Source organism: Ascaphus truei, chromosome 2 (assembly GCF_040206685.1).
Source record: "Ascaphus truei isolate aAscTru1 chromosome 2, aAscTru1.hap1, whole genome shotgun sequence".
NCBI classification, from domain to species: domain Eukaryota; kingdom Metazoa; phylum Chordata; class Amphibia; order Anura; family Ascaphidae; genus Ascaphus; species Ascaphus truei.
Window position 1 is genome coordinate 123756608 of NC_134484.1, and position 24294 is coordinate 123780901.

Genomic DNA, 24294 nt, shown 5'->3' on the forward strand with positions numbered 1-24294 from the left:
GGGTGATACCTGCGGGGATGAAGCGGTGGTCCCACATCTGTGGAGGTATCGCGGACCCATAGTCTGCGGGGAAGAACCGATGGTCCCACATCCGTGGGGGCACCGCGGACCCGTAGGTGCGGGGAGGAACCGGTGGTCCCACATCCGTGGGGGCACAGCGGACCCGTAGTGAGCACTCGTGAGTTCCCCAGACCCCCGTGAGAACCACCCAAGGCCCCACAGACACCTGTGGGTCTGACCCGGGGCTCACAGACATCCGCGGGCCTACCGTGGGGACCCAATTGTGGCCCACGGTGCCCCAAGGAGACCACCTGGGGGCCATGGCGCTTGGCGGAACCCACCAACAGGCCTCCAGAACCTGTGTGAAACAAGTTGCTGGTACCCTGTAGGTCTGTCAGGTGACCCGCCAGCCCCCCGTGGACTCACATGGGGCTGGGGTATGAACCCTGTATGTAAAAGAATAAATCATGTATTTATGGGGGGGGGGGGCACAGGGGGTGGGTAATGTATTTAATAAATAGAATAATGTTTAATGTGGGGCTGTGTGTTGTTTTTATTGTGAGTACTGGGGGTGGGGGTATTGGCCCCAAGGGTATGTGGGTAGGCCTCCCTTGTGGGTAGTGGGTGAGGGTGGTTAGGCCTCACGGGGTGGGGGGTTAGTGGGGGAGGGTATGTAGGCGTCCCGAGTGGTGGGTGAGGGAGGGTTAACCCCTTAATGACTGTAGCGGTTAATAACAGCTATGGTGATTAAGGGGTTAGGGGACATTACATTGGATGTTTTTATTCTTGTGTCTGTTTTGCAGCAGTGGAGGGGGCATGGCCAGGATGAAGATGAGGATGGCCTTCATCGTGGCAGCCGGACATGGGTGAGTGCAATATGTATTTAATGTATTGATTGGTGTTTATGTATTTTAAATACACAGGGGGTGTATGTTGTTTATTGCAATGTTTATTGGGGGCAAATGTCCCCAATAAACATGCTATTCTGCCTTAACCCCTTCATTGCCTTAGCGGCTATCCGCTATGGTAATGAAGCAGCATTTATGTATTTTTAATAATATTGTGCGGAAGCAGGGGGTCTCCTGACCTTAATGGGGTGCCGGTATCCCTCTGCTTTGTTTACATTCCGTGGTCACGTGATCGGAACATTTAAATGCAGAGGGATACCGGCACCTCATAAAGGGGCCTGTATCTTGGGAAGCAGGGGGTCCCCGGACATGAAACCAACGCGGTTCAGCTCCGGAGACCCCCTGCACATGTACACTAGGAGTAAAAGTTGTTTTGATATGTTTTTATTTTGCGAATGTTTGCGCAGAGAGAGTGGCTGATCTCTCTCTGCTTCAAACACATATCGGCAGAAACGGCCTATCGGCAGGTTATCGGGAGCCAGCCTGTTTCGGCACAGGCTCATCGGCATTTTGCTTTCGCAGTGATTCGGCAGGGATCGGCATGGATTCGGCCCTTACTGAATACTGCGAGGGCAAATCGCCAAAATAAGGCCTATCGGCAACCCTTGGCGATTGCACTTTTTCGGCGCTTACTGCATGAGGCCCCTAGTCTCCACATGCAAACTTACACTTTCAAATGATATACCAAAGCATTTAGAGGTAATATCTGTGCTAAATAATGTCATTTTCAGCACTACCTGTTTGTTGTGTTTAACAAGAGTATACCAGTGTATTATGTACTCACTATATAATTGTCATAGTATATAGAGTGTCTTTCGTGAAGATGCTTCACAAAGCTCATTGTATAGCTAGAATCTCCTCCTGGTGTCAGACGACAAATTGGACAAACCTGAAATGTGTACAAAAGAAACCACATGTAATTGTGAGAAAGCTTTACAAATTTGAGCAAAGAAGAAAGTCAGCACATTTAGGTTTTCAACCCTGCACATGGAATATTGTTCTTTACTAGTAAATATTCAATTGTAACTGGTCCTTAGGCCATGGTGCAGAAGAAATCTCAAGCAGAAATAGGAAAAACGCAAACATGCATAATCACTGTTAATCACATTATTATTTATAAACCGATGAATTACTTACAATGTACAACAAACAAGCTACCTACTGCCCCACTATTACGACTGAATCAATAGACGACATTTAGTAAGCACCGATACATGCAATCACAATTTGATGGTGCATTAGCTACCACTGGTTTGAGTGGCAGATAACGCGCAATCGTGGCTATCGTACCTTAGTAAATCTCCCCCAATGTTTGAATCTGCAGTGAAAATCTAGCTAGTTAGTATAAACATTTAAAAATTGATTCCAAATGTTTTCAAGGACAAGGAGTTTTTTCCCACGCCTTAGAAGAGTTGTCAAATCCACCATCAGTACTTAATAATCAGTTCAAATGTCTATAACCAACAACTTCAATGATAACTGTCAGTAAAGTTGAAAACAGCTACTCCAGTTCAGCCAGGGGTAGACAAGGAATCTCCAGCCTGCTGACAAGGGGACCACAATTAGCAATTTGATTTCTGTGGTTTAAAAATGAAGCTGCAGTGTTGTTTTTCCTCGTTCCTATTCCATGCACGCAGTGCGACTCATTGTGACTCATTGTCACTCGGGGCTCTATCATATTCACATGGCGAAGCCCTGCAGTACATTGAGAAAGCAGGCTTCATTATGGCACCGATTGTGTGGTATTGGATTTTGGGAACTATGAGCAATTCAAGGGAATGGACTGCAAGTTGCTTTATGGCTTAGCACCACGTAGTAAATATATGCTCGATGACTTTAACAAAAGTACGCATTGAGATTGCTTCTTACAAGTTTCAATCATTCTAGCCCAATACAGGAGGCATGTTCGAATATGCACTGATCAGTCTACAGAAAAATAATTAGTTGACTGTGGGCACATTATATGGTTTGGAGCACAAAACAATAGTAATTTGTGATTACTGTCACAACAATATCAGAAGGCCAAAAATGCACGGACGGACATAAGTCCCCACAGTCACTAATATTCTACTGACATACATAGCAAGGAAGAAGTTGTAAACCAAAAAGAGAGCAGTAAGATACTTGCCACCAGTCGGTTTTCTGAGCTGTGGTACATGAGGCAGTGCTGCACAAGGCTATCTTCATCTAGTTCCACGTGACAAAATGGGCATACAAACATGTCATCTCTAAAAAAACAGAAAAACAGTGCTATAAATTGTCTGTATGTATGTATGTCTTTATTTATATAGCTCCATTAATGTACATAGCGCTTCACAGTAGTAATACACGTGACAATCATATAAATAACAAATAATACAAATAACAAATCATGGGAATAAGTGCTTCAGAGATAAAAGTAACATTTAGGAAGAGGAGTCCCTGCTCCAAAGAGCTTACAATCTAAGTAAGGTTAAGAGGTGTTTACAAATGTAGGAACCTTTATTTGATACCCTGATATCTTAACACAAGCTAAAAGCAGAAGTAACCCATTGGTGTCCTCTCCTTTTTAATGGATGGAAAGCAGGGAGTTTCCAGAGCGGAACCATGCTCATTTCAGCTCCGGGGACACCTTGATGCCGGCGCTACTTCCTGTTTATGCACATCCCTGCGCCACCCAGAAAGTCATAACAGATGATGTTGCAGCTTCCTATTGGCCCACATGATACATGAGACTTAAACCTCCAGTTTGATCCCGTGGAGGGGAAAGTATCAGCGTTACCTTCAGTGGTATGTATCACCATGTGAGTTCTTTGTTACTATATGTTTAATAAACCTATCTACATTTTCTAAAATACTATCTCTCCGTGCGTACTGTTTGACATTGGGGAACTCCCCACACTGGGAGAACTCACATCCTTCACACATTGATGCCATCAGCTGCAGATCCAAGAGAGACTGGGAACTTAACAGCCAAAGAAACAACAACTAAAGATACCATTTATGACCCCCATGCTTACACATGGCCGTGTAAGTAATATTATCATCAATATTATTATTGCCTTTTCCCATCACCGTTGTCCCAATAGCATCTGTGTACCCTAGGATTGGATTATGTATGTATGCATGTATGTATGTATATATATGCCTTTGAGAAAGTCGCCCATGTGCGATGAAACGCATCAGGATTACGTCATCACGCAAAGACACTACGTCAACACGCAGCGTGTGTTCGAGCCGGAAACGCGCGGAGCAGATTTGTGGCTACAGACCATAGGAGACCTTGCGGAGGTTCCATACGGATCGGTTTGAGGACTTCCAGCAGTAATCTTTGGCCTTACGGTTATCGTCGTTCTCCGTTACTGTTAAGTGACATTTGGGCTGCGGATCACAGACGCGGAGACTCCGGCTTGGCGGTGATATATTATAATCACATATGCCTATATTTTATATATCCTTGTGAGTGATATTCTTCCCTTCCCAACCCATCAATAAATGTACTTTTTTACGCTATGGGGCGTGCGCTCTCTCTTCTCTCTTATGTATCTATATATATATATATACATACACACACACACACACACACACACACACACACCTTTGTTTTGATTCAATTGATTTCATATCTATTTTCCTATCTGATTCTGCGCTCCCCTTATTTCCTTTTCACCCACTTTCTTGAGGATCCTGGAAAGATCCTATAGGGTTGAACCGCAAAAATTGGACTCCAACATACTGGACCAATATTTGGGTGCATGTAAGGGTCCTCTATCACGGTAATATTATCCAGTTGTCACACTTTACCAGAGAGAGCGCCTTAGTTTTTCCTTCACCATACCCATTCTTGGTAGGGGTAACCCAAGTTGCTGGATCTGATACTCTGTTGTTTATTTGGCTTAAAATAGTCGTGGGACATGAATAGGGATGGGTAAATATGTCGAAGAATCGCCTTGCATGTTTATTTATTTTATTTTAAATGTCATGTGAACATTCGTAAACATTTCAAAGGAACTTGCACAGTCGAAAATGTGAGATAAATTGTTCACATTTCATGTACAGACTATTCTGCTAGCTGCAAAAACACTGCCCCGGGCTTAAAAAAAAACAAATATGGAAATATTTACTTATTTTTTTAAACATTTTTTTTTAAATACCATTAGTAGCGGTTCATTTTGAACTCCATAAATATCACAAAAACGTTATTATTAATTTTTTTCAATTTGCTGTTTTCCCTGCAAATTACAAATTTTGCAAAAAAATGTGTCCATCTCTAGGCGTGATTCTCTACACCGCTTTACTTCCCCAAGTAGTGTTTCTGTTTCACTTTGAAGTCATGCTATGAGGATTTATGTCACACTAGGCTGTTGTGTCAAGTCAATAAGTACCACATTATAAAAGAAACATCATAACCCAAGTCAGTGAAGGAAAATATCTTCGTCAGATAAAACCCATGTAAGAGAAATGACAGCACCCATACCTGCAAGGAGTTCTCGCCAGTTCCTCTAGGGGGCCATATTTTGTTACATATTGCTCACACATGTTTAAATGTGCTCTCATATCACTCAGGCATACCTAGAAAACAGAACAGTATTGTGAGACAGACAGACAGACAAGCAGAATACATCCTTTACTAATGCCGATGCCAAGGTTTTTAGCCGAAAAAGTCCTATACACATGTAGCCCTTTTTGTGAACCCTGCACTAAGGAACTACTGGTGTTGTGTGTTACCTGCGGCTTCAGGAGTTCTAAGCCTCCGCTGTTGGGGAGCCTGGGGTCATACCCTCACTTATCATGGTGCAGCGCCTCCACTTACCCAGGATCCCCATAGTAGAGGATCTACCCTGAGCAAGAAAACATAACAATCGTATTGTGCAACAGGCAACCTTTTACTATTGATATTAACCAATGGAATCTTGCAGAGTATACATAACATGCGTAAGACCCTTATACTCTACAATCACAACATAACACACTGTGGCTCGGCCACACCTTGATAGGGATAATGTTCTGTACACAGGTGGCTCTGCCACTCTCCCAAGGAGTATGTCCTGCAACTATTAGCTGTATGGAATAGTTTGATGGCACAATAGTGCCCCCAATTAGTTAGTGGGAGGCGGGATCAGCGCCTGGTGACCGGTGTAGGTGCACTTGTTGACTAACGATACCTTCCGGTCACTACGGTGACCACACCACTTCACAAAGGGTCCGTAGTGTTGCTCCAGCCTTGCGCCGACACTCCGCTATGCTGTGTGGTCTGTTCTCCAGACCAAGATGGCGTCCGCGACTCCGCAGCTGAACCCGCACTAAGGGAATACGTCCCTAACTGCTACGGCTGTCCCTACCAAAAGCGGCACCCTACGATGACAGGGGTAATGCTCCTGGGGGCTGGGGAATGTCTCTGACCTAAGCGGAAGGGTCACTGACCCTCCGCTCACGCACACGAGGTTCCGCCACCTTCCTCCTTCACCTCTCACTCGTGTCTCCCACCGCCCACACGCATCCTGTCTCTCTATCCAGAGTCTCGCACCCTATTGGTCCTCAGCCTCAGCTGACTCTCCCACAGTTCAGAGTTCAGAGTGCAACCCCCAAAGTCCCTCCAGATTGGTTGCCTTTCGCGCGCTTCCCTCGCGCATGCGCAGCCCGACTATTCACACAGTGACCTTACTGGCAAAAGAACAGTATGGCGCTTCCTTTATTAGTGACAGCGCGGAACCCTCATATATATGTATACACATCCTTACACACAAATGCTACTTGCTGAGGAAAAATATATACACTGTAAGTGTAGAATTCGAAATATAATACGTTCTAAAAGAAGTTGGATTTTTGACTACATCAGGGGTGTGCAAACTTTTTCGTCGACGCCACCCTGCCTGCTCTTCTCCCTGCCCCCCTTATCTTGTCGCCGGCGTTTTCTGGCGTCATGTGATGACGTGTCGCCAGAAGCCGCCGGAGACAAGGTAAATGACATACAGAGGCCATGCGCGCTCCCCCGGCATTTAATGTAAATGCTTTAGGGAAAAGCACGCAGCCTCTATAAGTGCCGCACCCCCCCAGAAAATGTAAAATGTTGCGCATCCCTGGAGTACAGAATAAATTTAATATATAATTTGCCGTTCGATTTTTAAAAAAAATAATACGTAGGATTTGATTAATAGGTCATCATATTTTCATCATCCGTTAAATGTCTTGTTTAGCTTAACGTCCCGCAGCTAGGTGTGGTACACGCGCTTCAATAGTTTCCCTGCTCTGACTTTATATATTTCACCTTGTCTTTTTTTGCACCCAGGCATTGGATTACTAGAATACTATATTCCAGTATTTTATTCTGATATTACATGGATGTTCACAATACACAAGACTCTTGTGGGGACTTTTCTCATGCTGGTCCAAACGATGTACTCCCAAGTTGGGTCAAAATGGCAATTATAGGTTTAATAGATATTGAGTGTGATGTATCAAGGTAAATTTGGAGCAAAATTGATGCAAAAGGTGTCTTTGTCCTCTTGCGTCTCTCTTTATGTCACTGTATCAAGATCTTTGCCCCTAGTTTTGCGCTGTTTGCTTCACATTGCGAGTTTGGGGCTCACAATAGGGGGAGATAGGGAGGCGTTACATAACGCACAGATAGTAATGAGATGCAGCAAACTCTGCATCAGTTTTGTATCTTGTATTTGCGTCAAAACATCTGATGTGGCTTAAACTTATTTGGCGAACTATGAGTCAAATGTAAGAAACACTTTCATACATTTGACGCAAACGCAAGCAGAAAATGGAGCAAAACGTCAACATAAACATACATAACACAACAAACATACATAACGTCAACATACATAAAGTGTATTTTCTTTACGTTGACACATCTCCCCTTAACTGTGAAAGATATAACATTATGGCAGGCGCCCCCCACAGGATTATTCACACATAAATATTTCAAGGGGCAGTCCCTTCTAGAACCAGAGAAAACTAATAGCACTGGCCTGGTCAATAGATTCAATGTAAGCGATTACACCTTTTTTTTCTTTAAAACAAACTAGAACTCAGCCCATGCGCACTAACCCTGCCCTACACAAAATAATGACGGGTTTGACTTCTCCATCCATCTCTCTCTTCCCCACTTTCTCTATCTTCACACACCTCTCTCTCTCTTCTCTCTCTCCACTGCATCTCTTCCATTTAATACCTTGTGATGTCATCAATTCTCTCCACCCCTCTCCTCCAGCATTCTTACTTTCTCCTCACATATATTACAGTGTTGATCTAAAGAAGATCAGAAGGAATTCCCCTATCTCAAGCACTCAATGCTGGATAGTAGTAGAGAGACAGTGTTCAGTCTCACAGATAATTACTGAAGGTAGGTCTATTAACCCCTATGAGAACCAGGAGAATCAGTAGATAAAATAATAAAGTTTTATTTCTAAATCACAAATCGGATCAAAATGAGGAGCCACGGCAGCCGCCGATACAAGCCTGTTAGTTCGCCTGAGCTTGGAGGGTGTCGCCATTTCTGATGACGTCACATTTTGATCCGCTGCGATCATACCTCTACTATATATCAGCTACACTGTGCTAGTGATTTCAATTTGGCTTTCTTAGGTTTAGAGGTTTTACATACCTACTCCGATACTGACATCACATATCTACAATTTATATGGTGACACCCTAATACATTAATGGGTTGCTAATTACAGTCTAAGAGTGTCAGATACCAATCATATAATATGTTTGTTCACCTCACTGTGTATTAGACTTGAAATGGTTACTGCGGATATGTCATATATGGTATGCAGACTATAATTACTTTGAGGTATTGTCATGCAGCGGATATTGTGATTTGGATGGTATATTGTGACATGGATACATCTTGGTGATACACCACCCACAACTGTAGAATTACCTTTATTACCTATCCATGCCATATAGGGCACAGTTAGCCCTGAGCATCAATCCTTATTGAGTTATTTGTTGTCAGATGGTTTAGGCTACATATTATTCTATCGCTATTAAGTGTGGATACAGCCTACTATAAACCACTTCATAATGGGGATTTTATTGTGTTATATTTATATGTTTTTATCATTGCGATTTAGAAATAAAACTTTATTATTTTATCTACTGATTCTCATAGGGTTAATAGACCTACCTTCAGTAATTATCTGTGAGACTGAACACTGTGTCTCTACTACTATCCAGCATTGAGTGCTTGAGATAGGGGAATTCCTTCTGATCTTCTTTAGATCAACACTGTAATATATATTATACTGTTCCCCTGAGCACCTGCTTTATCTTTACATACATTAATATACATATGGTGGAAGCGGTCTTATCTTTCTCTAATATATTTCTCCTCACATGTCAACTGACTTACTATTTTTCTTTCTTCGCCTGCTTTCTCTCTAAACTTTACACCTACCTGACTCTCAATATCTGCCACCAGGCTATGTGCATTATGATGTCCCCGATGACCGGAGGGACAGGCATAACGTTTTTTTATAATATAGTAAGATAGGTATTGTCAATTATTTTTTTGTAACTTTTATTGACTCCATGGTCATTCGATCTTTACCTACATGGCTCTTGAGATAAGTTGTTTGTAAACGATTTTACAAATAGGTATTCCAGACTTTTCCCCTGTATAGTTGGCTAATGATAGCAGCATAAATAGTTCAAAGAGACAATGGGAAAGAACAGTTGTTACCAGGTAAAATTAGAATTAAATGAGCAATAGAAACTCCTTCAATTTTACACTTGAAGCAAATAAGTGAAATGTTTCCCTTATTCCTGTATTATAATAAGTGCGTGCTAGCGTCAATGAGAAATACCTGTCTCCCTATGACAATTTATCTATCTAGTGCAGTCGCGCGTGCGGCAGAGAGCGTTAGCGCGGCAGCTGTGTGGAAAGACAAAGACATTTTGTCTTTGAGCGGCTGCCGTGCCACATGACACTGTGAGCCAATCACAGTGAGGCAGGGAAAAAACCTACCCATGTGACATCATGGCCACGCCTCCTAGTCGCGCGTTTGTCATTGTTTGGCCTATATACACAAAACGCTTGCGCCACATGCACACGCAACGTCATGCGCGCCCAAGCGCTTACTATAATACAGACCTTAAGGGGGATTGAAACATGGAATTATAAAAATATGGGAAGGATGTTAATCCAGGGAGTAATCTGATTGTCAATTCTTGGAGTCAGATAGGAATTTATTTTCCCCCTTATGAAATATCATTGGATGATATGACACTGTGGTTTTTTGTTTGCTTTCCTCTGGATCAATATACTGTAAGTACGGATATAGGATAAAGTATTTGTCATCTAACTTTAGCATAGGTTGAACTTGATCGACACATGTCTTTTTTTCAACCTGATCTACTACTGTATGTAACTACAGGCATACCCCACATTAACGTACGCAATGGGACCGGAGCATGTATGTAAAGCGAAAATGTACTTAAAGTGAAGCACTACCTTTTCCCACTTATCGATGCATGTATTTTACTGCAGTCGTCATATACGTGCATAACTGATGTAAATAAGACATTTGTAACAGGCTCTATAGTCTCCCCGCTTGCGCACACCTTCGGTACAGGTAGGGGGCCGGTATTGCTGTTCAGGATGTGCTTACTGGCGCAGCGTGAGCTGCCGTTTGCCTATTGAGCGAGATGTACTTACTTGCGAGTGTACTTAAAGTGAGTGTACTTAAACCGGGGTATGCCTGTATGCTGTTTTTGCTATGTGGGAACAGCCAGGTGCAAGCAGGAGCAATATTCCCCAATCATGTTGGGGTGTGACTGTTTGGTGATGTTGCAAGACATCAGGGTGCGGGCACGAGATATCATGAGAGCCATTTTTTGCCCGCACCACAGTGGAGGGGCAGGAAAAGGAAGTAGCAGCTGGCCTCCTGAATATAGATACAGGCACACCCCAAATTAACGTACGCAATGGGACCGGAGCATGTATGTAAAGCGAAAATGTACTTAAAGTGAAGCACTACCTTTTTCCCACTTATCGATGCATGTACTGTACTGCAATCATCATATATGTGCATAACTGATGTAAATAACGCATTTGTAACAGGCTCTATAGTCTCCCCGCTTGCGCACAGCTTCGGTACAGGTAGGGAGCCGGTATTTCTGTTCAGAACGTGCTAACAGGCGCATGCGTGAGCTGCCGTTTGCCTATTGGGCGATATGTACTTACTCGCGAGTGTACTTAAAGTGAGTGTACTTAAAGCGGGGTATGCCTGTAATGTCTTCTCATCTCTGTGGTAATGTTGCAGATCAAGAAAACCAATGCAAAATGTTTGAAATCACATAATGATAAAGCAATGAAAATAATACATTTAAAAATTACAGACAGAACTAAGTTTTCGGATCCCAGTCTGATAATCTTCAAAGATGAGGAAATTAAGAGAGAGTTGGGGCTCTAAGTACTTGCAACACCGGGAAAACTCAGGTTCCAGTAATATTATACTTTGACATTTACCACTGAATAGACTGTTCTCCCTGGCACACCTTTTTATCGGAAAGATTTCAAAATCTTAATTTCTTAGAAACCTGGTGGACTGCAAAGTTTCAGTAAAGCCCCAGCATTTGAGGTTCAGGTAATGTAAAAACAGAAGAAAAAAAACACAGAAGCTATCTCATTGTTGTCACTACTTTTTGAACATATTTAATAATTTGAACATATTTAATAATAAAATATCTCTAAATAAGGCTAAAAAAAGTGGGTGTTGACTTATGTAGTGTTGTCAAGGAACTGTAACCCAAATCCAAATACTGTACCACGTCCAGGAAAAGTTATCCAGTATCAGTCTTTATTTATGTATTACTTATGGATTTTCGGGGGTGGGAGTGTTCAGGAATGGAAAAAAAAACAATGAAAATATGCAAAGTCTCTTCTATGATGCAGATAAATACTGTTCATAAAAGACATACATTAATACAGTAATACATTTAACCCAATAGCTACTGCAGTGGTTTGTAGCAGTACAAAATAAACTAGCAGCTTTATTAATAAACAACCCTTATTCTAGCAGTATGAGCTGGCCAAATAAAGGTCAATTAAATAACCAGATATTCTATTTACCTTTTTTGCACACTCTTCACAATTTTGGAATACAGTTTTCATCTTTTTGACAATGTCAACAGCTGGAGTTCCTTCGGAAGACAAGTGAGTCCGGCAATATGGACAAGCATATGTGTTACTGCGTAAACTTGCTGAAATACAAGAATGACAAAATCTACAAAAAAACAGAAAAAATGTTGTCTTAAAATACACCAACAATAATGAAAACATATCATGCACTGTAAATGACAATGTTCTAAATTATAACAGGTAGCTTCCCTTTTCCTTTACAAACTACATACAGTACCTACTACTATGCTAATTGTCTAGGGCTGAGCTGGTCCTAGCAGCAATTAGAAGATACATTGAACATTGGGAGAGTTATGTGGGGGGCAGAGGACAGAAGACGGCTGCTCACTTTCACAATCAGTAGTATACACTCATTTCATCTCTACATTCTCAAGGACATGAGTGGGCTTTAACCTATATGCACAGCGTGTACAAATTTGGCAAAAGCAATAGAAATGCAAAATCAACAGAAACATGCACAAGCTCCATCTTTCAGAAATCATGGGGGGGGGAGGGTTGCTACATGGTTCAACCATTACGTGAATAGCACTAGTATGTAAGCATAGGAACAGCAAAATGTATATGTACACTCACAGATTGTAAGCTCTTTGGGGTCCTCCTCCTCCTCAAAGGGACTCCTTTGACTATTGTTTTATGTCGAAGCCCTTATTCCATTGTAATAAAAATGGCGGGGGACATTGATTAAAATACTTAATCTGGTACTTCAGGGGTTAATGTAGCTACAGTTTGCCTTAAAAAAATACAAATATGCTGTTTTATTGCCTGCCAGACCAGGCCTGTGTTGTATGGGAGTGATAGAATCCTAAAATAACAACATCTGTTTTGCCAGAGATGGGATTAAATTATGAGGCTTCGGACACTCTAGTAAACAGGACATGGTTAAAAGGTACTTTCAAAGCATTCCTGGAAGGGTTCTTCAGAGTGCCAAGGGAACGTGACTATCCCTACCGTTCACAAATATGAAGATATCATGAGTCTGACGCCTATTCTTACGTATACTGGATGGATATTTGTAAATATTTGTAAGGGAGTGAAGAGCTTAACTCCCTTCCCAGACTGCACCGGTGTCGGATTTCACACCTGAACAGGGAGGTGTGCACAATCAACTCCTGATGGAATAGGGATAAAAGACAGGAAGCTCTCAGAGACAGAGAGACTGCTTTCCTTCACAGAGAGAGAGAGGAAGTGAAAGTTCTCCCAGCCGGGGAGAGTCTGACTGTTATGGACCCTAGGACTGAAGGAAGAAGGCCTGCGGGGACCAGCTGGGAATCACACCCAGAATAAAGATAAGGATTGACAGATAAGCAAAACCTATTGTTGTATTACATTGTATCATATGCCAGGGCATGTTTTGGGCTGGGAACCAGGTTAGTTGGCCAGCGCTCTTAGCTAGGGACCTGCAGGTGTAGTTAGTTTCCCTAACGAGAAAAGGATTTTATTTTATTTTTTTGTGTTTTGCCTTAAAGGGGCAGTAGCCCCAATGTTTTGTTTGGTGGCACATAAACCCACTATAGTTAAGCGGAACCCTCTGTCTGTCTATCTGCCCTCACCTACAGGCCTCTCTGTCACAATATTGCAATAAAACAAATCAAATGATGCCAAACCGTCCATGTTTAAGAAGTGGCTATGGACAGATATCCATTTGTCGCTCAAACTTAGGGGCAGGTCTGTCCAAATTAGTATCGTTACATTCGGCAAACTCGCCTGAATCTATTGATATGACTCCCGTGTCTAAATATTATGGCCATAAAGTTATGAGGACTTTTATATATTGAGCCAACATTTAAACGTCACAAAAGAGAGGTTTTATACTGTTAGCCAGAGCAGATTTACAACATGGGTGGGCTTTGTTGTTTCAATGGGTTAAAAAATTGTATATAAGTCTAACCAAGGTAATACGAGTGAGAATTCAACAAGAGGTGCGTTTTGGGATCAGACACGCGAGTTCTCATCTTTCTTACGCCAGTGACCTCTTTGGTTGAAACCTATGACATATGGTAACGTACTTTATATGGATTTCTGTTTGTTTTATTTTAAGAAACTGTTCTGCATTTATGGTAACTATATGTTCTTGTAGTCTTTTTCTGTAATCTAAGCACTGTATTTTTTATATATGTTAAGTATATAGGGAACTGTTAGGGAACTGTTTGCACGCTTTGTAGAGAGTATTTACATTTTCGAGCACATTTTTGCTTCAACAGATTTCTAACCCTAGTTGCATATCTAAGTAAGTCACGTGCTCACAAGTGTGTTGTTCATGACAGATGGTATAATGGGACGGACTGAGGGGAGATATTGCTCATTTCAGGAATCTTTGCGGAAGGTGAAAAGTGAGTCAGCTAGGTACCTGTGAATGGGCTGTTGCAGAGGCCCTGCGCTCTTCCACAAGGCATTTAAATTAAATGCCAGGGGACCATGCGAGGTCTCTGCAACTTCAACTTACAGGGATTCAGCCGGCTTCTGGTCACGTTGCCATGACAATGCAGCGTCAAGTGACGTTGCGGCGTCATGTGACGTGGAGTCATGGAAACGCGCACCAAATGATGCGGGGTCACGTGACCCCCGTCGTCATTTGACGCCAGGTCACTGGGGTGGGGTGGGGGCGGGAGCTCTGAAGCCGGCAAACAGGGGGAGCACAGCAATAAAACTTTGCACGCCCCTGCCTTACGTGACAACCATTATGTGTTATAATATTATGTCATGTATATTAGTGCTGTAAAGCGCTATGTACCTGGATGTACTATGTACCTTGTCACATCCCTCCCAAGTCTCAATTCACTATCTTTACAAACAAATGTGTAAAAAAAAAAAAAAAAAAAAGACTGCTGTAAGCATCTTTAACCAAATGTCAATGATTACATGTTCACATGATAGCCTGAGACTCAGAGGCCTTTCACTTTATTTAGAATCTCCTTTTTGAGTAGTCACAGAACATAGTGTGTTAGGCTGGACATGTTCTCTTCTTCCACTCAAAGTGAAAATTGGGTGTGCAATTGAGCAAATCTCGCCAAATTAAGTATTCACATGCTATTCAGTCACGTGGTGTGAGCTAGGAACCGACTGGGAATTGTGTGTGTTTGTGCGTGTTGTAACTGCGTGTTGTAACTGCTGTTTGCCAGTTTTAAGTTTTCCCTCTTCCTGGTTTTAAAATGATGTCCTTCCATTGGCTACCACTAGCTGGCTTGCCATTGGTTGATCGGAGCCAGTCTGTGTTTGGCTCCCTCGCGCACCATGTGACGCGTCACCGCACGGGAACACGATCGTGTATCCCCTGCTGGCTGACGCGTCACAACAAGTAGTCAGCTGTGCAGTGAGGAGGGACTGGGACCGGCTCGAGAGGCTACAAGGAAATGGTGAGTAGCGCTCAAGTGGCCGCGCGCTCCACCGGACGCAGCGGGACCCAGCCCTTATTCTGGAGGGGAGAGAAACTGTCCCCCTATCATAGCAATCTGATAACCAAGACAAAGACAACAGACCACTTTTGTGCATGCAATTTAGCCATATGTTTGCATACATGATTCTAATTGAATACGACGAACTCCTCGGTTTTGGGCAAATTTGCATTGCAAATCGTGCACTATAATGAATGGGCCCCTAAGTGCCAAATTAACTAAATGGTTCTAATCCTTCAGGCCCTTTATGCCCCATTCACGTGACTATTCAGAGGATGCATTCATTTGAAAGGGCCATAAGGTACTTGTAACAGGGGACTTATCCCTGTTCAGTAATGTGCCTTTAATCTAGCAGTGTGGTAGTTAATTACTAAACACCACCTGCCTGATTAGATTGTTTACAAAAAGCCTGCCTTTGAAACAGGAAGTGACTCCTCCTTGGCCCTGACTGAGAGTTGACCTTTGGAGAGACAGAGCAGAGGTTCTTGAGTCCCAGGAGAGACTGACCAAAAGAAACCCCGATCTCTGGAGCTGACCAGTCTTGAGCTCTGCACAGCAGAGCTGATTTCAAGACACAGGGAAAACTACTACACCTGAAGCTGAACCAGGAACTGAGAAGATTTTCCCTCCAAACCACAAGGAACAGATAAGACTTTTATTTACAAGACTTTCTATATCTGCTTAATTCATGCTATGTGTTTGGGGACTTGGAGAAATGCTTGACTAAGGGAGATGTGAATTAATTGAATAGTGTTTTCACTAGAAATACTCCCAAGTGAATGGAAGCTTTGTTCCCCCCCCCCCCTTTGTTTGGATGTTTTCCTGATAAAAAGGAAAAGGCACAATAAAGCCTTATTATAATTTCACCTTATAAACGTCTCCCAATTGTGTACCTCTGTGAACGTCCGTCTACAGTACTGTAGCACCGTTCAATAAATCTGACTCAGACGTGTTACGGCTTTTAATTTCCTGTAAATCACTCAAATAAAATGATCAAGATAGAAAACAACATGCAGCAGGTACAAATTAAATAAACATTGGCAATCATTCCCACCCCTTCCCGGTGCCCAGAAGTTTGTTCTGAGTTCACATTGTAGCTGAATACACAAAGGAAGATTTCTTGACATTTAAAAATCATTTAAAGATCCTTCACTCTGGCCCTATGTGGGAACACACATTTAAATTCATTTTGTACACCAGCAACCGGTATTAGTACCGTTGAAGGTGCAATCCCACAAAGCCAGTCAAAAACAACTTTTGTTTGAACAATTTAACAATCTCATTGGCTTCCTAAAAGTAAATCTAACCATACTAAAAGCAAATATTTATTAATAATTCATTACAAATTGTATTTCTTGGTTTCCTCTGTATATGGACGTTTTTGTCACATCCCTTCCAAGTCTCAGTTCACCATCTTTACAAACAAATGTAAAAAAGAAATTGCTGAGATGTAACCCCAAACATGCTACTGGTTATTTGTAAACTTTGGTTTTAGGAGGTACTGCCATTTTCCCAACATCCAAATTTGTGGGGATGCGAGCCGGCCCTGCTACCCACATGAGTATTTATTACTGTGCCTGCTTACTACTTTCCTCTTCCATTGTTCCTCTTAATTAACACCTCTCTCCCGGGCCTTCTTCTATGGCATTTTACTTAGGTTTCACCAAGAATTGTGAACTTTTGTTGAGCTTAAATGTCATAAAAGGAAAAAATTGAATGCAATAAATGTTTTGAGTGCAAAGTACGTTTTTCTCTGATAGCAGCAACGAGGACAGCTAATATTAAATAAAGTACACCTTACGTAATATAGAGAGCACTGCAGCCAAGATGGAGGCAGTAATCCCAACCTTTCCGAGCTGCTGGTATCTTACACCCCGCTATAAAGCATGTTGCACAATGAGTGGCATGGTTGCAGCCCGGTTGCGTGACCTCATGGATGTCTGATGAGGTGGCCTGGTCGCGTGACCTGTCCGTTTGGCGACGCTTCGGTGCCATGCAAATTTGTCTCACATGCCACATTGGGCACACGTGCCACATGGCCTACACCCTCTGTTTTCCAGGCCTTCATTCTCATCAGTGATAAGTTATGCCATACTCCTTTTCCGATAAAGTTTACTGTGTCTGCCAAAGTGCACCGCATTATTTTAATTGAATTTGGACAGCAGCACTGGACACATCATCAGTGGGGCGGATTCATCAAGCGCTGCTACAAGTTAGGGCACCCAATATGGCGTTACCGCTCATTTACTTGACTGAGTTAATGCTGGTTTGGGTGCGACAACCCATAACATGGCTTGATGAATCTGCCCCAGTGAGAGAGAAGATATCCCTGCTAAATTGTGTTTACAAAGTATGGTTTGGCTCTGCTAATCTCAGTTTTGGCACTGCAGTGTGCTGAATCCAGAAAAATAAAACACCTTTGTAACCTTATGTTTTAACATTAAGGTGTTAAATATTTTCTAACAAAGTAATGCGCTTTCTTCTGAGCTCTTAACATATGTTGATTTCAAATACTAATACCCCCCTAGTTTCCTGGCTTACATGGGAAAGCCTTTTAAACATGCAGAAATACAAGTCATAAACAAACCAAATAGTGCTTGATATATTGATTAATATAAACTATAAATACATTGTCAGCACGACATTCTTTCTTGTTTGGTAAAAGGACATAGAAAAGAGGAATACAAATGACAGTAAAATGTGCATTAGCATGATGTTCACAGGGTTATATCTTGGTGCAAGCATTTTGCAATAAGTTTTTATGGTTTGCTTCCTTAATTAAAGATCCTCTCTGTAACAGGGGACTTATCCCTGTTCACAAATGTGCCTCTAATCCAGAAGTGTGGTGGTTAACTGCTGGTAGGCAATTAACTAACACCACTTGGCTGATTACAGGGGCTAGAAAAAGCCTGCCTCTGAGACAGGAAGTGAGACTCCTTAGTCCACAACTGGGCTGAACAAGGAGACAGACGTCTTGAGCCTGCCAAAAGAGACTGCAAGTTGACAACAAGACACAGGGGATAATACTTCTATACCTGGATCCTGACATTGCCTTATCACAGACGGGTGTGGACACCAGGAGAACAAAAAAGCCTTCCCCTACAGCAACCCAGCTAACACTTTTCTTTTAAGACTATTATCTATGTCTATCCAAGTATATGAATGTCTCTATGATTTAGGCTTGTGAATCGCTGGGCTAACCATGCAGTTAGAGAGCTGGATCAAAAGTGTATATATACTCCAGAGTGGAGCGGATTTTGTTTGCTGATTTACATGTTTGCTGTGTTTAAAGCAACAGGTGCAATAAAGCCTTATTTTAATTTCACCTTAAAACAGTCTCCATTGCGTACCTCTGAACACGTCTCTTACACTCTCCTTTGGGTGATTCACAAAGTTGAGCAGGATATGCCTTCCATGTCCGCAGGCAAAGTAACTTTCTATTTTATTCTGCCGTATTTTCCCTCTGACTAGCAAGGAGCATGCATGAGTATGATGAGGTCATTTTGGGAACTCAGTCAAATGGCCAGAAGAAGACATAGTTAGCAGAAATTCAATGCCTCAATTTAAAAAAAAAACGTTCTTTCCCCAAAGATCAGGAAAAAGCAAAAATATGGCAACAGATAACTATGATTTTCTGCCTTTAAAACAGAAGCCCCCCCCCCACACACCTGAGTCAGGGGGGGGGGGGGTGCCTCAAAGCTGATCTGTGGACCCCTGACCTCTGGAATCCCCCCAGTGCCCAGTAAGATGGACTTCATTTTACTTTCGCTATAAAAACTGCAAACATGGCAGTTGGATTCACCTACAGACAGTTGTGACATTATCTCACAATGACGTAGCAGCTTTCTATCGCCATGGGAGCAAGCCCCTGACACTGCCGCCATTTTGTATACACCTGGAAAGTATTCTTACCCGGTGGACAACTTTTTGTAGCTCGGGAACCTGGGGGGTCCCCGGAGGCGATCAGCACCTGGGGGGGGGGGAGGGGGGTGTCTCCCGGTAAAGGAAAGAAAACGAAATAGCGAGCAGACAGGATTGCTGCTTTTAGCCTCCAAAGAAGATCGAACTATACTAGGAAAACCGATCATTATCAATGACAGGAAAGCTTTTGTTTGAGCTAAGACACATTGCATAAACCTAACTAAATCAGTTTGTGTGATTGCCTTTTTCACTGGCAAATCCCACAAATTGACCTTTGTCTGAAAATATCCATCATTTCTAAACAAACACATCTTTCGACAAAAACAACTCCAAAGTTCAATCTGCCATTGAAAACAAAGCTGTCAAACCAAGCGAGGCATTTAGGAATTATGAAAGTGTACTCTGCGGGGGGAAAGGGGGGTTAGCTATAGAATTAATTTCATTTCAGAGTTTCTTGTGCTTAAAAGCGGAAATAAAAATGTGCTACGGATAATCTTTTTGAGAACTAATATGTAGACCCATACAAACAACACCAGATCAGTGGTTAAAGACAATGGGATTCTGCTATATGTTAAATCTGGTACATGTTTTGCATTAATACTGCACAAGTTTTGGAGCGCATACTACTTTAAATAAATAGTCCATAAAACAGCTGCACACCAATTTCTATTTTTTCCCCTTTCTTTGGCACACCTGATCCATTGTACTCCCATCACCATGGACCCCTAGGTTTGCGACTGTCAAGCAGGAAACCGGTGGATACAAAATGGTCGTGTGGCCAGGTCTCGCTCCAGAGGCCAATAGAAAGTGGCAACGTCATCAGGAGTGATGTTACAACTTTCTATTTGTGACCACATGGCCATATTCATATTTTTTTTTTTTTGGTGTCAAAATGGACACAAAAAAAGACTAATATTTTGGGAACTAGGGGGTCCCCGGATCAGCTTCAAGCGATCTCCCAGGTCAGGTAAGCTAATATATATATATGCCAAGCCATATTATATTTAATATGCCAAGCCATATTAAAGCAGCAATCCTCAATAAATAATAAATAAAAAAATATATACATACATATATATTGGGGATGATTGCTGCTTTAATATGACTTGGCCCAACTTCCAGTTTGTTGATGGATAGTTGGACAAAGTGGAAAACACACTCATTGGCCACAGAGAATGGAATTCTCAAAGCTTTTATTTGTAAACCAATTTTTCCCCAAGCTGGGATAAGAACATGGTTTTGTGAGGCAGGCTTAGTTCTGAAAACACTTTGTAGACTATGCGTTCAGCAAGCAATGTTCAGATTATTTCCCTCAGGATACTTCTGTGTTTTTTCTGGCAACATCCAAAGTCATGTGGTTCTCCCACTCTCATTGTTTTGTTTCAGGAAATTGGTCATGTATTGTTCATATGATATCATTTCCCTGCTAGGGCAGTAAAACCATTGGGTTAATTTAAGTGCACGGGAAACAAACACAAAGTAAAGATTTTTAACTTCTGTTCGTTGGTTTATTCTTGGTAATGGCAGCAGATATTTTACTTTTAAATCATTTTGATATATCTAACTTTTCAACACGTTGACTCAAGGAAATTATATCAGACACAAAAAAATTCTCATTTTTTTTTTTAGGTTCTAGAAATTGTATGTTATAGGAAGATGTAACGTTATTAAAAGAAAAAAACACGCCCTGCTACAGCTATTTAAAATTAAGTTGCAGTAAGCATCATGCAATTTCCACAACTTTTGAAAACCCAGGAAGTAAACTGGCAACTAGGTAAGTATCTCGGTAATGGAGGGGTCGAAGCTAAAAAATAGCGCAACTTAGCTGCAGAGGATCTATATCAGGGGTGGGCTAATCTAGTCCTCAAGGGCGACCAACTGGTCAGGTTTTCAGGATATCCCTGATTTGGCACAGGTGGCTCAATCGGTTGCTCAGTTGAAGACTGAGCCACCTGTGCTTTAGGAGGGATATCCTGAAACCTTGACCTGTTGGTCGCCCTGGAGGACTGGATTAGCCCACCCCTGATCTATATCTATGTATTCACATACATAACAGAAAGCCTAAAAAAAAACCACAATGGAGATACACATTTGTATATACAAATACGAGAACCTGTACACATTCTAATAACATATTTTACTATTATGTTTTCTTGTGATATTAACTGGAGTGTCATTTCTTATTCCAGAATCACATTTGGTAAATGTCCTTGAACTTTACCTCCTGCCCAATAAGTACTTTTTGTCTTTGGTGTGGCACAAACTTATGGATGAGTAACAGGACACACTTGTGTTAACTAACCACTGATGCGTGTGCAAATTATAAAATTAATATAAAATCATGGGGGAATCCCAGGTTATGTACTTTGGAGCAGCACAGTGCTGCATAGATGAAGCATATAAAAGAACAAAACACAACATATGCCATTAGAAGTCAGAATATCAGTTTCCATAGGACGTTGTGCCAATGTTGGCGCAGTACACAACAATGTATCTCAACTTATCACCGAGAACAATGATGTCTGCTGTAATACATACTTGTTGGAAACACTGTCTAACAGTATGGGTCTTATAACTATAGTGCAACTGTTCAGAAACAGAGACAGCTTGTGTTGGGATGAGAAATGTAGGAGCCAATTCTCCTGTTCTTCCACAAAGAGAAGACTACCAACTCCCCCAGCCATTCTTGCCTCTTGTCTTACTTTGTTTCTCATAGAATGGGAATAAAGGGAATTTCACCACAAGACCCCAGAGGTAAATCACACCCATTTATTTTCCCATCAGGTAACCAAACAAAGAAATGAAGCCAGACTGGATAAACTGCACATTTTGTACAACCCCTCCAGGGCAAGAGGGGACATCAATGAAAGAGATCAGAGTGAAATAAAAGGCCCACGCATAGATCGGAAGGGGGTGTAAAGCGAACATGGAAAAGTAACAAGAGGGCAAAATTAGTCATTTTCACAACAAAAATGTCATCTTGCGTTTATATATCAAGGTTTTTGCTCCTTGTTTTGCGCTGTGTGCGTCAGCTTGCATGTTGGTCAGTGTCAGTAGGTGGAGTTATGGAGAAGTTACAAGATGCACACATTATTGCGAGAGGAGTTTAATGAGCATCAAATTCTGCATCTCATATTTGCACACCCCCCCCCCAAAAAAAAATTGCCAGGTCAGAAGTGGCAAACTTTTCTAAAAATTTGCATCAAATATAAGAATCTTTCTAATATTTGACACAAATACAAACAGAAAATGGAGCAGTGTGTCTAAACAAACTTCTATTCACAATTTTTACACTTTGCTCCATCTCCCACACTGTGCGAATAAAGCAGCAGATTTCATAGTCCCAGTAACTGTTAATTGGCTACCAGAATGAGAAGTGTTTACAGAAATAGAGGTAAACTATTATTACAATTACTGATAAAGAGAACATTGATCATGTGAATTCAAGCCTTCTTCAGCTGCTCTGGGCCTTGCGTGCTATTTATTAATGGTCTGCTTATCTCTCTGTTTCTGACTGGGAATAAGATAAAAACACAAGCACAAATAGTTTAACAGCGTATGATTTCATATGTCAATATCATGTTGATGTTACTTAAGACTTTCTATTCTGCCATGGTATTGTGCTTTGTTTTATATTAAAAAAAATGTTTTTAAGACATAAGAAAAAACAAAACAGATTAAGTACTTAAAGCTTATGACCCCCTTCAGCGACAAAGACAAACTCGGCAAAGCTTTGCTGGCTTCTCTGGCTAATTATGAATTCATTAGGGGTTCATGTATTGTAGAGGTTGGAGCTGCACTTACACATGTCCGCAGCGTGTCCGCACCGGCCGGTTGAGCACTTCCAGGCACACTGCACAGTCAAAGTTGAGATCGGGGTCTTGTGCTGCCAGAGATTGTGCATTAGAGCCTCTGCTGCCCTCACTGCTCAAGATAGACCCCATCTTTAAAGTGGCAAGATCCCGGGGGTAAGATGGAAAGCAGCAGCAATCCGGCCTCTCTGCAGTGGCTGCGGGGAGATCCTTTGTGAGTGTCACCCCTCGGCTTGTGCACAGAGCATCATGTGAGGGGCTTGCTGGCAGCAGCTCGGGTTACAGCTCCATGCGCTGCGCTGCTGCGGCCAATGAGCTCTGAGGTCTATTGTTGGGAAGCAGCATGTGCTGAGTGCCAGAGCTACAGCTAAAGTAAACAGGAGTGCTGGTAATATGACACATAGGAAGAGGAGAAACAGGCTGTGTCTGTGACCCCCTCCTTCTGCCCAGAGGAAATACTTGTTGCTGGCTGATACCAAAGAGCAGGCTGTGCAAATTGTCACATACTGTAGCCATTCCTGTAACACCGTCTTTCCAGCCTCCCCCCCATAACGATTTATATATCATCCAATTACTGAGGCACCTCATGAATTTGTCAGTTGAGTAAATGGTTTGAAGTACACACTGATGTGAATACATTCTTAGCAGGAAGCAATGATATATACATGTGTGAGTACATGGAATTATTGTACCCATGAAGATATCTGGGAGTTTGCGACACCTTTTATGTAACATGCATAAGACTTATCTATAAAAGCGCGTCTTCAATCCTGTAATTAAAAAAAAAATCTTAAAAGGAAACCCATATAAAAAACACTGGTCTAATTGAACTTTCTGCACAGCTCTTATTGGTAAGATTACAGACAGTGCCGGATTAAGGCACGGTCTGGCTGAGTATTTGCCTGGAGCACCAAATGAAAAGAGGCGCCCTTTGCCATCGCTGCAGGACACCCCCCGTTGCCCTCTGTCCTCTCCAAATGTCCTCACCGTTCTGATTCCCCCTCTCCCCCATCCACAGGGCACCCCGCGCATCCACCAACGCCACCCACGAGAGCGCGCACAGGACACACATCCTGGTCACCAGCAGGAAGGACACCCCCCCAAACATGGCGAGGACACCCAAA

At 42.1% G+C, this 24294-nt stretch overlaps 1 protein-coding gene across 4 annotated transcripts in view; it reads right to left on the minus strand.

The window, feature by feature from the left end:
* The window catches only part of RNF125 (ring finger protein 125), a 30112-nt gene extending 6565 nt beyond the window's left edge, over positions 1-23547 (minus strand). Inside the window, exons 1-5 of one of the 4 annotated variants that reach the window (XM_075584757.1) lie at positions 23163-23547; positions 11977-12107; positions 5365-5459; positions 3037-3136; positions 1693-1797 (exon numbers count right to left, since the gene is read on the minus strand). In XM_075584757.1, coding sequence (XP_075440872.1) covers positions 1693-1797; positions 3037-3136; positions 5365-5459; positions 11977-12107; positions 23163-23262 — 531 coding nt within the window. In that variant the 5' untranslated portion in view covers positions 23263-23547. Of the gene's footprint in view, positions 1-1692; positions 1798-3036; positions 3137-5364; positions 5460-11976; positions 12131-23162 lie in introns of all 4 variants that reach the window. The other 3 variants (XM_075584744.1, XM_075584748.1, XM_075584766.1) reach the window with 3 other exon arrangements.
* Between the last annotated feature and the right edge of the window lie 747 nt (positions 23548-24294).